Here is a 14,700-nt window from a genome sequence, read left to right on the forward strand (position 1 = left end):
AATAAGAAAAATGCTAATGTACTAAATGTAAAAAAAGAAATGTGTATGATTACCTCACTGATTTGGGGAATAAAAATGACACGGTGAAGAATGAGGCTAGAGTGAATAAAGCACACATGAAACCTTAAAATTAACTTTGTAATAAGGTGCTTTACCAACTTTTTACGGCTAGCTTAGCCACTTTTAGAGTTGACTTTAGCCACCACATTTTTGTGTCTGCATGTTAGCCATGCAGTATCTCTACTGGAAGAAAATGGTTTAATACCTCAGGCCGGGTACTTGACGACCGCTGCTTAAAGGTCAACTGAGAAGGTTCTGGATTTCTTTGTTTTTTGTTATTTTATGTATGAGAAAAAATAGAAGTTAGAATACTAATATGCACGTTTCTAACATTTTACAGTCTTTATTTGATCCAAAAAGCATGATCTCAAAGGTGCCTCATAGCATACGAACTTTTCAATGCCGTAGTTACATTTTCCACCGCTAGGCATAGTGATGACGTAACCGCTGCTGTTTACATTCTTCAGCATGACCAGTTTGCAATACAAAAGTGGCTTTACATCGGGTGAAGAAGATTTATCGGATTTGAATGCCCTTTCGTGTTCCAATGTGGGTACGGTACAAGAATACATTTACGAACCAATTCGGATATCCAAACAAAACTCAACTGACGAAGAACATGTTGAAGGCGAGGAGTCCTTACGACGAACGCCAAGAACGTGCGGGAAATAAGGACTGATGAGTTTGTCGGAATGTATCACTGCATGCACATTTTACATACATCAATGCACACCGCCAACTACACACATCAGAACAGACACATAATTTCGTTGGTTTGTCATCAGACGTGCGGATGAAGGTCTGAAGGCATAAAATGATAGACCTAATACCTAGCAGACCTCCTCGTTCGCCACTCCAACACCACTTTGCCTTTGGGAAGAAATAGTCCATTCCTCCTCTCTAATTTTTCAATTTTTCTGCTTTTTATACGAATTTTCATTGAAATGAAGGTCAACAAGTAAATTGAAAGTGGAAAATCTATAATGATAATTTTCAATCACCATGCATACATTTTACCATTCTCAATATGAATTCAGCCCCCTTGTGCCTGGATTACTGTAGTGAAATTACATCCAGAGACGTTTGAAGTTATATATGTACTTGCCTTCCTTTCATTGCCCCATAAAAAAGTGCTGGGACTTGGGAGCAAAGAAGCACACAGTCTTATGATACGATTCCAGCAATGATGTTTGTTGACAAGGCGAGAGCTGACCGATGTCCCTGAGAAGTGCTTTTTGCGTTACTATGAGCTCAAGCTCTTTCTGTGCTTTTGAACCTGAAAGAAAGATAAGCTCACGATTACGAAGCAGATGTACATCTATAAAGCAACTGCAAAGCTAATAACATGGTGCAGTGTTGGTGGTAGTTATTATTGCATCTTCATTTAGAACGGGCTTCATGCTAATTCCTACCGACTCGGCAAAGCCAGGGTCCTTAGTGTACATTTTTTTTATTTATTTAAAAAAAAAATTCGAACAGAATTTTGCTTTCAATCCAGGCTTCCATGATTCGTACCGTTTGCACCGAATGATCCATTCCTTTTTACGAACAGGATCTTTCGAAAAAGAATAAAAAAGAAGTCCATCCGCAGCAGAAAGTTTCGTCGGTTCACTGTTGCAATTTGCGGCCACACAATAAACCATTTTCGAACTAAATACTTGATAAAAGCTTGCTAACACGCAAAATATAACAGATCACTGATCAAGTTGACAGCGCAGCACGGCATATTATAGTTCACGCTTATGGCATGCATCAGAATGTAAACAGCGAGATTGAAGTCACAACCGATAGTCACGAGAACGGCCGAGGATTGGCGAAAGAAAAGTTCGTCTGCTACCGATATTTTGATAGGTCTTTTTATCACACTGCGTAATAATTAGGATTTATTTTTGCATTATTTAATCAAAAAGTGACTAAGCCATACATCTAGCAAATATTAACCACCTCTTTGAAAACCTTCTCAGTTGACCTTTAATTAAAGATTGGCTGTCTGAGACTGTTGGGTGCTAACCGACGGTAACTGAGTGCAGCCTATGCTGGTCCCACCCCACCGGGCCCAGGCCGCTCCAGAAAACCAAACCACCGAACGTGTTAGAGGACATGCACGTCTTTCGTGCAATGACCCATTTACACGGTCAAGCAACCTCGCAAGTATTGAGTTGTCATACATGTATGCACATAGAGACGCAAACTCACATGTGCCTACGTGCAATTGCACTTCAGCCCACGCACGCACACACGCACGCACACGCATTAACACACATGCATATTTGAACGCACACGCGAGTGCATACGCACAAATATATATATATATATATATATATATATATATATATATATAATATATGTGTGTGTGTGTGTGTGTGTGTGTGTGTGTGTGTGTGTGTGTGTGTGTGTGTGTGTGTGTGTATGCCAGGACATGTGCTCTCACTCATAAAGCACACGCAATTACGCACGCACGCGCACGTATACACACACACGCACACACATACACACATGCCTACACACATACACACATGCCTACACACATATACGTCGCGCGCGCAAAACACACGCAAACACATACACACACACACACACACACACAGACACACACACACACACACACACACACACACACACACACACACACACACACACACACACACACACACACACACACGAGTACTGTACATGTGCACGGGCGTTCTTCTTTTTCTGTGAAGAGTAATTACAATACGGAACATATATATGCAATCACCCTTTATGCGGTAGGGGTGAGAGGTTCCCGAGGCTGAATAAAAGTCTTGTTGAAACAAATGAATAAATGAACATTACGAACAGATGATATAGAGCCATATACTGTAGAGTCCTATCGCATGTACCCTTCCTCTGATACGTTCAAGACATCTCATTTAGAATGGTAGTTAACACAGTGGTATCGTGCACAGTAGTTTGCAGATATACATCACGAATAAGGTTTTAAATAAATAAATGAAAAAAAATATATATGACAGAAACTGAATGGCAGCTGCACGATCTTCTTCCCAGACTCGTTTATAATTCCCACCAACGAGAGAGGTCTGGGAGAGAAAGTCGGTAGGAATGGAAGGGGGAGTAAGAGAATGAGTGAGGGAGGGGAGGGAAGGGGAGAGAAGGGTAGGAAGGGGAGGAAGGGGGAGAGGAGGTAGGAGAGGAGGGGAGGGAGGAGAGGAGGGGAGGGGTGGGGAGGGAGGAGGGGAGGGGTGGGGAGGGAGGAGGGGAGGGGTGGGGAGGAGGAGGGGCGGGGAGGGGAGGGGGAGGAGGAGAGGGGAGGGGGAGGAGGGAGGGGGAGGAGGAGAGGGGAGGAGAGGGGAGGGGGGGAGAGGGGGCATGAGAAGAGGGATCTTTATATAGTACTCTAAACTTTTTCTGGACACAGTGGCAAGAAAATTGACCCTGACAACAAGAAAATTATGAACAGTACTCTATATGTCTGGAGCCCCAAGGCAATGCGCCTTTATAAATATGAGCAGTATTTCTCTCAAACATAGGGCGCTAATCCTTAAACCTCTCATCCTCAGGCCCTGTCTGTTTCTTTAACTATTTTATCAGTTATTTGGGGAGTTTATTGTATTTCCGGATCTCTCTAGAACATTTTATTCAGCTGTGGGAATAACTTATGATCGTTTAGAGGACTATTTAGTGTGTCTATATATTCCCTTTTGGATAAATTCCAGTCCGTTGCGATAGAGAGAAAAAAAAAATATTGAAAGGTACCGAAGCGTTTGTGTTACATCAGTATAGATAACATTTTCACAACCATGTGGGGGGTATGTCGGTATTTTCATATAATTTCATTGTGGTCGCTGCCACTTGACGATTTTATGCAGTTCACGGATAGACTCGGACTGGACTCGTGCTAAAGTGGGCTTTCTGTGAACTGGGGACTGTAGCCAAGCCCTTTCTTACTTAATTATTGTATATATTTATTGTATATGTATCTCCTTTATTGTATATGTCATACTTCATTATTATACATGAGTACTTAATATCAACATATATCTATTGTAAATGTTTTGTATAAGTAAGCCTATGTAGTCATTACAATATAAGTGTCCTATACATAATTATATAACCGAATATATATACGTCATTAGGCGTACGCTAAACGCGTATGCGTCTATGCCAATTGTACACGTCGTAGAATTAAGGAACTAAATATATGTTACCCTTAACCATTTTGCATGCATATTCATCATTATATATAATTGTTCTCTTGTTGCTGTATATTTCTATGTATATACCTAGATATGTTAGTATGTATTGTTTTGCTCAATCTTTTTCCCGCTTAGCAACAATGTAACAGAAAGTAGGCCACAGGCGCGTCTTATGCCCAGCTAGGCCCCCCAAGCATTCGCTTGTGACAGATCACTTCCTGTCTTACTTGTGTGTAGATCTCCGCAATAAACTTCTACCAAAATACTGCGTGTTTGGCACTTACCACAGTGGTGACCTCCCGGAGTGACAGTGCCCAAGTGACCCTAATACCCAGTGCTCCATACCTAAGTGATTTAGGGTCATACACATTACGTGGTTAAGTGCCTATGCGTATTCATAAACTGTGACTCGTCACGCGCACGGAACTACGCATTTACGAACTTCAAAGTGCGCAAGAAATAATCGGAGTGTGCGGCATTGTTAACAGTCCTGATCTACACGCAACACGTATACGATACACAACACGTATACTGGGAAACATCCGACAACAACAACATGAATTCCCCTCTTCCGCCTACAACCACTGTAGCTACTTCAACAACGACAGCAGCAGCAGGAAGTACTTCTTCCTCTACGCATTCCACGACTTCCGCCGCTGTCGCTGTTCGACCTCCACCATTCGACGAAGCATCGCCGGCAAGATGGTTTTCGTTGCTAGAGGCGCAATTTGCACTAGCTAACATAACCGTCCCCCAAACTAAGTTCAACCATGCACTTGCGAACTTAACCATCCCTGTGCTCAACCAGCTCGACGACGATGTCGTTACTTCCGGTGACTACGACCGCTTGAAGAAGGCGCTAATCAACGTCCTTACCAGGTCTCCGCCGGAACTCTTCGATGCCTTGGTCCACCAGAACAATATCATGTATGATAAGCCGACGACCTTCCTACGAGAACTTCGCACCATAGGTAAGCAACTCGGTGTCGACGACGACTTCATCCGCTTAAAATTTTTACGTGCAGTGCCAAGTGACATACGACCACTACTTGTTACACATGCCGGTTCCCTAGATGAGTTGGCCCGTGTCGCTGACACTCTCATCGCCCATGGCCACGGAAACAAAGGGATAAGTGCGTCATCAGTGAACAAGCCTGTGCCAAGGGCTCCACGTAGTGATAGTGTGCCAGTGTTTCGTAGTGGTAACCCCACTACACGTGTTTCAACACCCACTACCTTTCCACTCGGATTAACTCCCTTCTATGACGGTCAAAGACCACGAGTGTGCCGTTACCACCTCTTCTACGGCAACAGTGCTAGAACTTGCAAACAATGGTGCATATTGTCCCACACTAGTGCTAACGTGTTGCCCAGTTCACGACCTAACTCACGTTCTTCATCCCCAGGACCTCAGCTTAACACGTCGGGAAACTTGATGGGCAGTCTGTAGAAGTATCCCTTGCAACCGCAGGACTGCCTCTCGTCATTAGTGCCACTATAGGTTGCAAGAACTATGAATTCCTTATAGATACCGGTTCTCAAGTCTCGCTCATTCCCTATGACCCAAGTTTAACTCCACTGCTCCGTTCCACGGTAGTACAACTTACTACTGCTTCCGGTACCCGTATTCGTACGTACGGCGAAGTCGACGTGGAACTTGGGATTCGACGTATCAGACGTTCTCTCTCCCATGGTCCTTCGTCGTTGCTGATGTTGTCCGCCCAATTCTTGGTACCGATTTTTTAACCCATAATTCACTAGTAGTTGATTGTAGAAATCGCCTCCTCTCTGATCCTTCCACTGCATGCACCATTCCCCTTAAGGCTTCTCCTCTCCCTATCTCTTCACATGCGGTACATTATGGGGATATTGATTCAAGAGCCATTGCTCTTCTTTCAAAATTCCCCGTACTTACCGCGCCCCGACAACTGTCTGATCCTCCACCATTAGAAACTACAACCTATCATCATATTGATACAGGTGATTCTTCCCCTATATCCTTTAAAGTAAGGCCATTGACAGGTGAGAAGCTCAAAGCTGCCAAGGATGAGTTTCAATTTTTGCTTAATGCAGGGATCATACGACGCTCCAACTCACCTTGGGCGTCCCCACTTCATTTGGTTCCCAAGAAAGAACCACATTCCTGGAGACCTTGCGGAGATTACCGAGGTCTCAACAATGTAACTGTAAATGACAAATATCCCATACCACACTTGCGCTCTCTCACCATGTCACTTAAGAATAAGGTTATATTCACTAAGTTAGACTTACAACGTGCATATCTGCAAATTCCTGTAGCTGAACAAGATATTCCTAAGACTGCGATATGCACGCCATTTGGTTTATTTGAATTTTTGTACATGCCCTTTGGATTGAAAAATGCTGGAGCCACATTTCAGCGCTTTATAGATACCCTCTTAGCTAACGTAAACAACACGTTTACGTACCTTGATGATGTACTGATTGCTAGTGAGACCCTTGAAGAACATATTTCAGATGTTCAAACTGTTCTCTCTATTTTGGCTCAGCATAACATGCGACTTTCTCTTGACAAATGTCAATTTTTCAAGTCAAACCTTACCTTTCTCGGTTACGAGATTAGCTCACAAGGGATTAAGCCACCTAAAGACCGCACTACGGCCATTTCCGATTTCCCTTTGCCTCAGACTTCACAGGCTTTGCGCCGTTTCATGGGTATGATCAATTTTTTTCGGCCCATGATTCCTAATTTTGCAACCGTAGCCTATTCCCTTACTGAGCTTCTTAAACAATATCCGTCTTCAAAGTGTCTCACTTGGACTGACGCAGCAAAGGACTCCTTCAATAATTTGAAGCAAGCCTTACTGGACTGTCCAACCTTAGCTTACCCTTCCCTATTACCGACAAACTACCAACTCGTGACTGACAGTTCAAGCCTAGCCGTTGGCGCCGCTCTCTATCAAGTTATAGACGGCGAGCCAACGCCCCTAGGATTCTACTCGAAGAAACTCTCTGACACACAACGCATCTATTCCACCTACGACCGCGAGTTATTAGCTGCTTACCTCGCAGTTTTGCATTTCAGGACTCTCATTGACGGACATACAGTTACCCTATTTCTTGACCACAAACCCCTCGTTGCTTCCTTTTACTCTAAATCTCTTGCTAAAACTGACAGACAACAACGACAACTCTCTGTTCTTTCTGAATACGTTTCTTCAGTCGAGTACATTCGTGGCGACACTAACGTCATCGCTGATTGCTTATCTCGCACGTCATGCGCTGTTACACTCGACGCTTTTGACTTAAGTGGCATAGCTCAAAGTCAGACAACAGATGACGAACTGGAAACTTTCAAGATAACTGGTTTTACTCCATACCTATCGTCCTTCTTGGCTATCACATGACACCTCGCGTCACCAAATTTTCCCCATTTACCGTCGTTACTGGCGCTCATATGTTATGCCCTTCTGTTGCCATTACCCAGGAACACACCCCCTCTTCGGATGACACAACCATCCTCGTCTTATCAAGGAAATGCAGTCTGTCAATTTCCACGATCTCGCATCCGGTGACTGCCATACACCACCTCCACCCTATCTCCCTCACGACCTTCACTCTTGCTCTAAAGTTTGGTTACGAGTCGACAGAATTCGTAAGAGTTTGGAGGCTCCGTACTCTGGTCCATATGACGTCATTCGACGTGAACCTAAGTACTTCATCCTTAACCTACCTCAAGGCGAAACCTCAGTTTCCATTGATCGTTTGAAACCAGCTTTCCTCCCTGTTTCTCCTCGCCCTAAGACCCGTCTCCATGTAACCCCAGACATACCCTCAACACCTTCCACTCCTCCTGTTCCTACTTCGTCCACTTCTGACACTTCAACTGTCATCCCACCGAATCCCATACCACCCACAAATGCCAATGACCTCGGCCACCCTATCACCTCTTCCCCTCCCTCCCACCCTCATACTTCCGCTCTCCCATACAAAAGTCGCTCAGGCAGGGCAGTCAGATTTCACAATAAATCTGATTTTTACTACTACTAAAGACTTTCTTTACTGACGCTACACTCTCAAGGGGGGAGTACTGTAGCCAAGCCCTTTCTTACTTAATTATTGTATATATTTATTGTATATGTATCTCCTTTATTGTATATGTCATACTTCATTATTATACATGAGTACTTAATATCAACATATATCTATTGTAAATGTTTTGTATAAGTAAGCCTATGTAGTCATTACAATATAAGTGTCCTATACATAATTATATAACCGAATATATATACGTCATTAGGCGTACGCTAAACGCGTATGCGTCTATGCCAATTGTACACGTCGTAGAATTAAGGAACTAAATATATGTTACCCTTAACCATTTTGCATGCATATTCATCATTATATATAATTGTTCTCTTGTTGCTGTATATTTCTATGTATATACCTAGATATGTTAGTATGTATTGTTTTGCTCAATCTTTTTCCCGCTTAGCAACAATGTAACAGAAAGTAGGCCACAGGCGCGTCTTATGCCCAGCTAGGCCCCCCAAGCATTCGCTTGTGACAGATCACTTCCTGTCTTACTTGTGTGTAGATCTCCGCAATAAACTTCTACCAAAATACTGCGTGTTTGGCACTTAACACAGAACCATAGGGGCGACACGGAACCGCACGACACTGCGTCAGCTATTATGGACCTTATGCTCTCGGTATGTACGGCCGTTAATTGCGTAGGTATCAGGGTACGAATACCGTACTTTCTTTTGAACCTATAACAGCAAGTTTTTTTTTGTCAAAATCTGCTCATCAGATGATTAAAATCGTCTGGCACTTGCTGAACCAGAATCTAATCTCACCATAATGAAGGAGGCTGTGCACCGGGTAGTACCCTAGCTTTTATTCTAGTTACTGCCAAGTTATACAATTAATTTTTGTTGTGTCCCCTTGGTAGTGAAAGGGTTATAATTTATGTAGATTGTGAACTCTCTTGATCATTACTCTGGTGACCACCAGACTATTTCATTCAGTTCCATGGAACCCCGTAAATAACAAGGATAGTTGCAACATTTGCTCCGTCTACCCACTTAGTCATAATTTGTAAGCAATGCTACCAGTATGTTCATGCACGTGACTGCATGTGCAAAAAATGTGCACGTGTGTCTATGACATATGACAAAGTGCGTACAAGAAACAAAGGTTCTGGGCTAAAACTCGTTAACGTTCATCTAACTCTCCATAACGGCGACGCCCAACGATTTTATTCACCCAAGGGAAACTACAGGCACGAGTGTATCAAGGTGAGGTGCATGCCTTGGAAAAAAAAATCAAGAGGAAGATGATCCGACATAGAGAAGTCGACTGTTTTATTTTCGTTAAGAAGGAAATAGGCCTCGCTGCCACAGTGACATAGTGACACACTAACAAATCTATTCGTTAATGACAGGATTACTGACATCAGTACCAACATGGGAAGGATGTTAGGGGTCCGAGAGATGCCAACCGAGGTGATGGCAGGACACTAATGGCCAAGGTCGTTCAGGTACTCTGCACCGAAACACGAAACGTTTTCAACAAGTTTGTGGACGTGCCTGCAGCGGTTAATCAACGTCAACAAAACATTTGTACTCAGGTGTGGACGTGGGGTTACGGTATGTGTGGACATGTGTGACTTTGATATGATTGCACTACTCACCACTCGGAGGAAATTACGTTGGCTGTCACGACCGCCATAACTGTCGTCTTCCACTTTCGTCGGTCCAGGGATTGTATATATATATTTACTTTGCACTAATGATATTATCTTGGCTTCCACAAAGAGTTTTTCAGATCATTAAGCGAAATGATAAGACACCGATCAAAACACAAATACTTGATTAAGAACACAGTCCAAAGAGCAACTGTTTGAAGCCACGGAGAAATCAAAACAATCGACAGCAGAGACATCTTGGCGGGGTGAAAGGAAATTTAAGTGATGACGTAGGCTGTCATGGCACGAGACTCGGTGACAGCCGAAGTCGGAAGAACCTTTCACAAGAATTTAAGAATGGAGGAGACTGCAAGAGACCATAAGGCCTACACTAGGCAGTTCCATGTTCCTTACCAAATGTCATCACTATCCACAAAGTTATGTAATCTTTCCTTAAAACAACCAATTATTTCGGCACCTAATACATTTCTATTAAGTCAATTCCATTCGTTAACCATTCTGTTGAGTAACTAGTTCTTGCCTATTTCCTTCTTAACGAAAAGAAAACAGTCGACTTTTCTATGTCGGATCGTCTTTCTCTTGATTTTTTTTTTCAAGGCATACACCTCACCTTGATACACTCGGGCCTGTATTTTCCCTTGGGTGAATAAAATCGTTGGGCGTCGCCGTTATGAAGAGTTAGATGAACGTTAACGAGTTTTAGCCCAGAACCTTTGTTTCTTTTACGCACTTTGTCATATATCATAGACACACGTGCACATTTTTTGCACATGCAGTCACGTGCATGAACATACTGGTAGCATTGCTTACAAATTATGACTAAGTGGGTAGACGGAGCAAATGTTGCTGACGAAAGCTTGTTCATGTTAACAGTATTTGGCTAACATGATGCCGTCTCTAGAGAAAAGGCATATTTTTCTTTCAAGGACAAAATTGGCTGACATTGGCTCCACTAAAATCGATCATATGTTAGGTAGACTAAAATATTTACAAAGGCCCTGTTTGCACCAGCTGTTTGAACCGCGCGTTACCGCACAGTCAAGGAAAAACTGCTCGGTTGGCAGTGAACACCTCCACTTAATTAAATTGAAAACATGAGTGTGAACAGGGCCTTAAAGTATAACAGACACAAATTGGATGAGATAGCCTCAACTAATACCGGAGTTCCATTCAGTTAGACTTGCCCGGCATTAGCTAGAGTGGAATATCTAAAGGAGGAAAAGGCATTTCAGTAAATGTATGTGTGAATGTATGTACGTATGTGCGTACGTAATAATGTATGTATGTATGTACGTATGTATGTATGTATGTATGTATGTATGTGTGTATAGATTTAAGCTGAGGCGGGTCCTCGTGCTGAACTGGCCTATAGCCTGTTCGGGGTCGTCAAGTTGATAATGGTGTTGGTGATGATGATGGTGACGATGATAGTGATAACAATTATAGTAATAACAACGACGACGTCGACAACGACCGTGGTGGTTGTGGTGGTGGTGGTGGTGGTGGTGGTGGTGGTGGTGGTGGTGGTGGTGCTGCTGCTGCTGCTGCTGCTGCTGATGGTGATGGTGATGGTGATGATGATAATGTAGTGATGACGACGATGACGATGATGATGATAATTATGATGATGATGTATGTATGTATGTATGTATGTATGTATGTTTTGATGTATGTATGTATGTATGTATGTATGTATGTATGTATGTATGTATGTATGTATGTATGTATGTATGTTGAACAAAAATGTCTTCCGTCTGCATATACAGAGCATAAAAAAGTTCTCGTACATCAAAAGAGTGCGGAAAAGCCAAGTTGACGGAAAAGTCGACGACTGTTTCCCTCGTGCGAAGGCCACTTTGGACAAAGAAGAGGGCACCAATTAAGGCTGCGCCGCCATTAACAAGACAGTTGCAAGACGGCGGGCCATTAGCCGGCAAAACAAGGAACACAAGTGCCGGCGCCGGACGTGCAACGGACCTCACGGTGGGTGGCGGGACACCGACGGCAGAATACAAAGAGATGGTTAAAGTTCAAACAAACACTACACACAGCCTGGATGACGGCGCGAGTCAAAACATTATTTTCGGTAAATTGCGTAAGTGAACATCAACAACATCTTGATGGGTTTAGGAGGAGAATGAGATTCAAGCCGCAGGTAATGGCGGCAAGAATAAAGTAATAACAGTAACAGCAGCAATCTAGATCACCAGTTGCAGTTACACGTCGAACTGAAGTAATAAATAACAATAGTGAACCCGATTTTTGAATAACGGGTCTAGTATCTACATTGTGGTTACTTAGTATATAAGACTTTCATCATTATGACCCCTTTCCAAGAGACGACATATTCACCCGCAAATACATTAAGAACGTCAAGAATTATTGTCGTAACAATAACATTAACAAAAATTTAAGCCACAACACCATTTGTAACTGCTAAAATAACGTGTACAATAAAAATGACAGATGACACGGAATGGGGAGGTAAGAAGGATGAGGGGATAGGGTACACTTCGTGAAATCCAGAGGCTAACTCCCTGAGCTTAGATTGTCGACCAATACAAAATCTTAATCCCCCCGAGTCACCATTAAAAATTTTGATCTGGTCCACGGCAGACGAATCCATACACTCTTTGAGGCAATTTTGCTTAATCCTTGTAGGCCTCGTGTCATCTTAACACTTTTTTTTTATCGGGAGATCGCCAAATAGATTTAAGCTGAGGCGGGTCCTCGTGCTGAACTGGCCTATAGCCTGTTCGGGGTCGTCAAGTTGATAATGGTGTTGGTGATGATGATGGTGACGATGATAGTGATAACAATTATAGTAATAACAACGACGACGTCGACAACGACCGTGGTGGTTGTGGTTGTGGTGGTAGTGGTGGTGGTGGTGCTGCTGCTGCTGCTGCTGATGATGATAATGGTGATGGTGATGATGATAATGTAGTGATGACGACGATGACGATGATGATGATAATTATGATGATGATGTTGTGATGACGAAGAAGACGACGACGACGACAACGACGACAACGACGACGACGATGATGATGAAGAAGATGATGATGATGATGATGATGATGATGATGATGATGATGATGATGATGATGATGATGATGATGATGATGATGATGATGATGATGATGATGATGATGATGATGATGATGATGATGATGATGATGATGATGATGATGATGATGATGATGATGATGATGATGATGATGATGATGATGATGATGACGATTGGCGGTAGTAATGATAGCAGTGGTGATGACGGCGGTGGTGATGAAAATAACGATAATGACGACAGTGACAACAATGAAAGTGCTACCACTTCTGAATACGATATAATCACTAACGATAATTACAATTCTGTAAAATAAAATACGCTGAAAACAACAATATACTGTATAATACCTGAAGTGACTCAGGGAAATCACTGAATTCAAATTTTGGGCCATGACAGTGATGCAATGGTGGGGACCTCGCCTTGTTGTCAATGAGCGCAATGATGCCGGAGACGGATGAGGAGGAAAATGAAATCAGAAAAACAAGAGAAGGATGTTAATGGAGGTCACTACGATGAAGGAGGTGAGAAGCTGGCAGTGAAAGTAGTGGTGGGAATGTAGTCAAACACAGTAGGTGAGTGATTTATGTTACCAGCCTGTGAACAGGCGGGATTTTGATCGACTAAATCTTCTTCCAGTCTGGGACTGGAGGAGTACCTGTATAGTTCCACTTTACAAGGGAAAGGGGGACAAGTGTGAGTATAGTAGTTTCAGAGGGATCAGGTTGTTGAGTGTAATTGGGAAGGCTTATAGGAGGATCTTGATTGAGAGCATTAGGAAAGGAACAGAGGGAGTAATTGGTGAGGAACAGTGTGGTTTTAGGACAGGTAGGGGTTGTGTAGATCAGATTATTGTGGTAAGACAGATATGTGAGGAAGCTATAGGAAAAGGTAAGGATGTTTTTTTGGCCTTTTATAGATTTGAAAAAGGCTTACAACAGGGTAGACAGGAAGGCACTGTGGGAGGTATTGCAGACATATGGGATAGGAGGAAAGCTGTTAAGAGCAGTCAAGAGTTTCTATGAGAGTAGTAGAGCTTGCGTTAGAATTAGAAACGGAGAGAGTGAATGGTTTGTGGTAAAGGTGGGACTTCGTCAGGGATGTGTTATGTCGCCCTGGCTGTTCAATCTATACATGGATGGGGTGGTGCGAGAGGTAAATGCAAGGGTAGTGGGCCATGGGTTGGAGATGGTTAAAGAAAAGGAGAAATGTGGGATATAAGCCAGTTGTTGTTTGCTGACGACACTGCGCTTGTAGCAGGATCAGAGGAGGGATTGAGGAAGTTAGTGACAGAGCTTGAGAAGGTGTGTGAAAGAAAGAAGCTGAAGATAAATGTGGGCAAAAGTAAGGTGATGAGATGTACAAGGGAAGAGAATAACAGCAGGCTGGAAGTGAGTGTTAAGGGAAAGAGACTGGAGGAAGTGGATAGTTTTAGATACTTGGGTGCAAATGTGGCAGGAAAGGGAGAACTGGAGGTGGAGGTGGAATGTAGATTGAGAGAAACGAGTAAATGCCTTGGTGGATTAAAAAGTGAAATGAGAAATAGACATCTGGGAATGGATGCTTAGAGGAAGTTATATGAAAGAGTGATTGTGCCAATAGCACTGTACGGGGCAGAAACATGGAACATAAGAGAGGAAGAGAGAAGGAGTTTAAATGTGTTTCAGATGAAATGTCTTAGAAGTATTATAGGGGTTAGTAGGCTA

At 42.9% G+C, this 14,700-nt stretch overlaps 1 protein-coding gene across 1 annotated transcript; it reads left to right on the forward strand.

Annotated features, from left to right (window-relative positions):
- Positions 1 to 3,970: 3,970 nt before the first annotated feature.
- Positions 3,971 to 7,308, forward strand: LOC143023506 (uncharacterized). Its single transcript, XM_076182038.1, has 2 exons — positions 3,971 to 5,907; positions 7,196 to 7,308. The coding sequence occupies exon 1, from the start codon at positions 4,795 to 4,797 to the stop codon at positions 5,686 to 5,688; it is 894 nt and encodes a 297-aa protein (XP_076038153.1). The 5' UTR covers positions 3,971 to 4,794; the 3' UTR covers positions 5,689 to 5,907; positions 7,196 to 7,308.
- The last annotated feature ends 7,392 nt before the right edge of the window (positions 7,309 to 14,700 follow it).

Source organism: Oratosquilla oratoria, unplaced genomic scaffold (assembly GCF_046742065.1).
Source record: "Oratosquilla oratoria isolate Oo_2021 unplaced genomic scaffold, ASM4674206v1 SCAFFOLD48, whole genome shotgun sequence".
NCBI lineage: Eukaryota > Metazoa > Arthropoda > Malacostraca > Stomatopoda > Squillidae > Oratosquilla > Oratosquilla oratoria.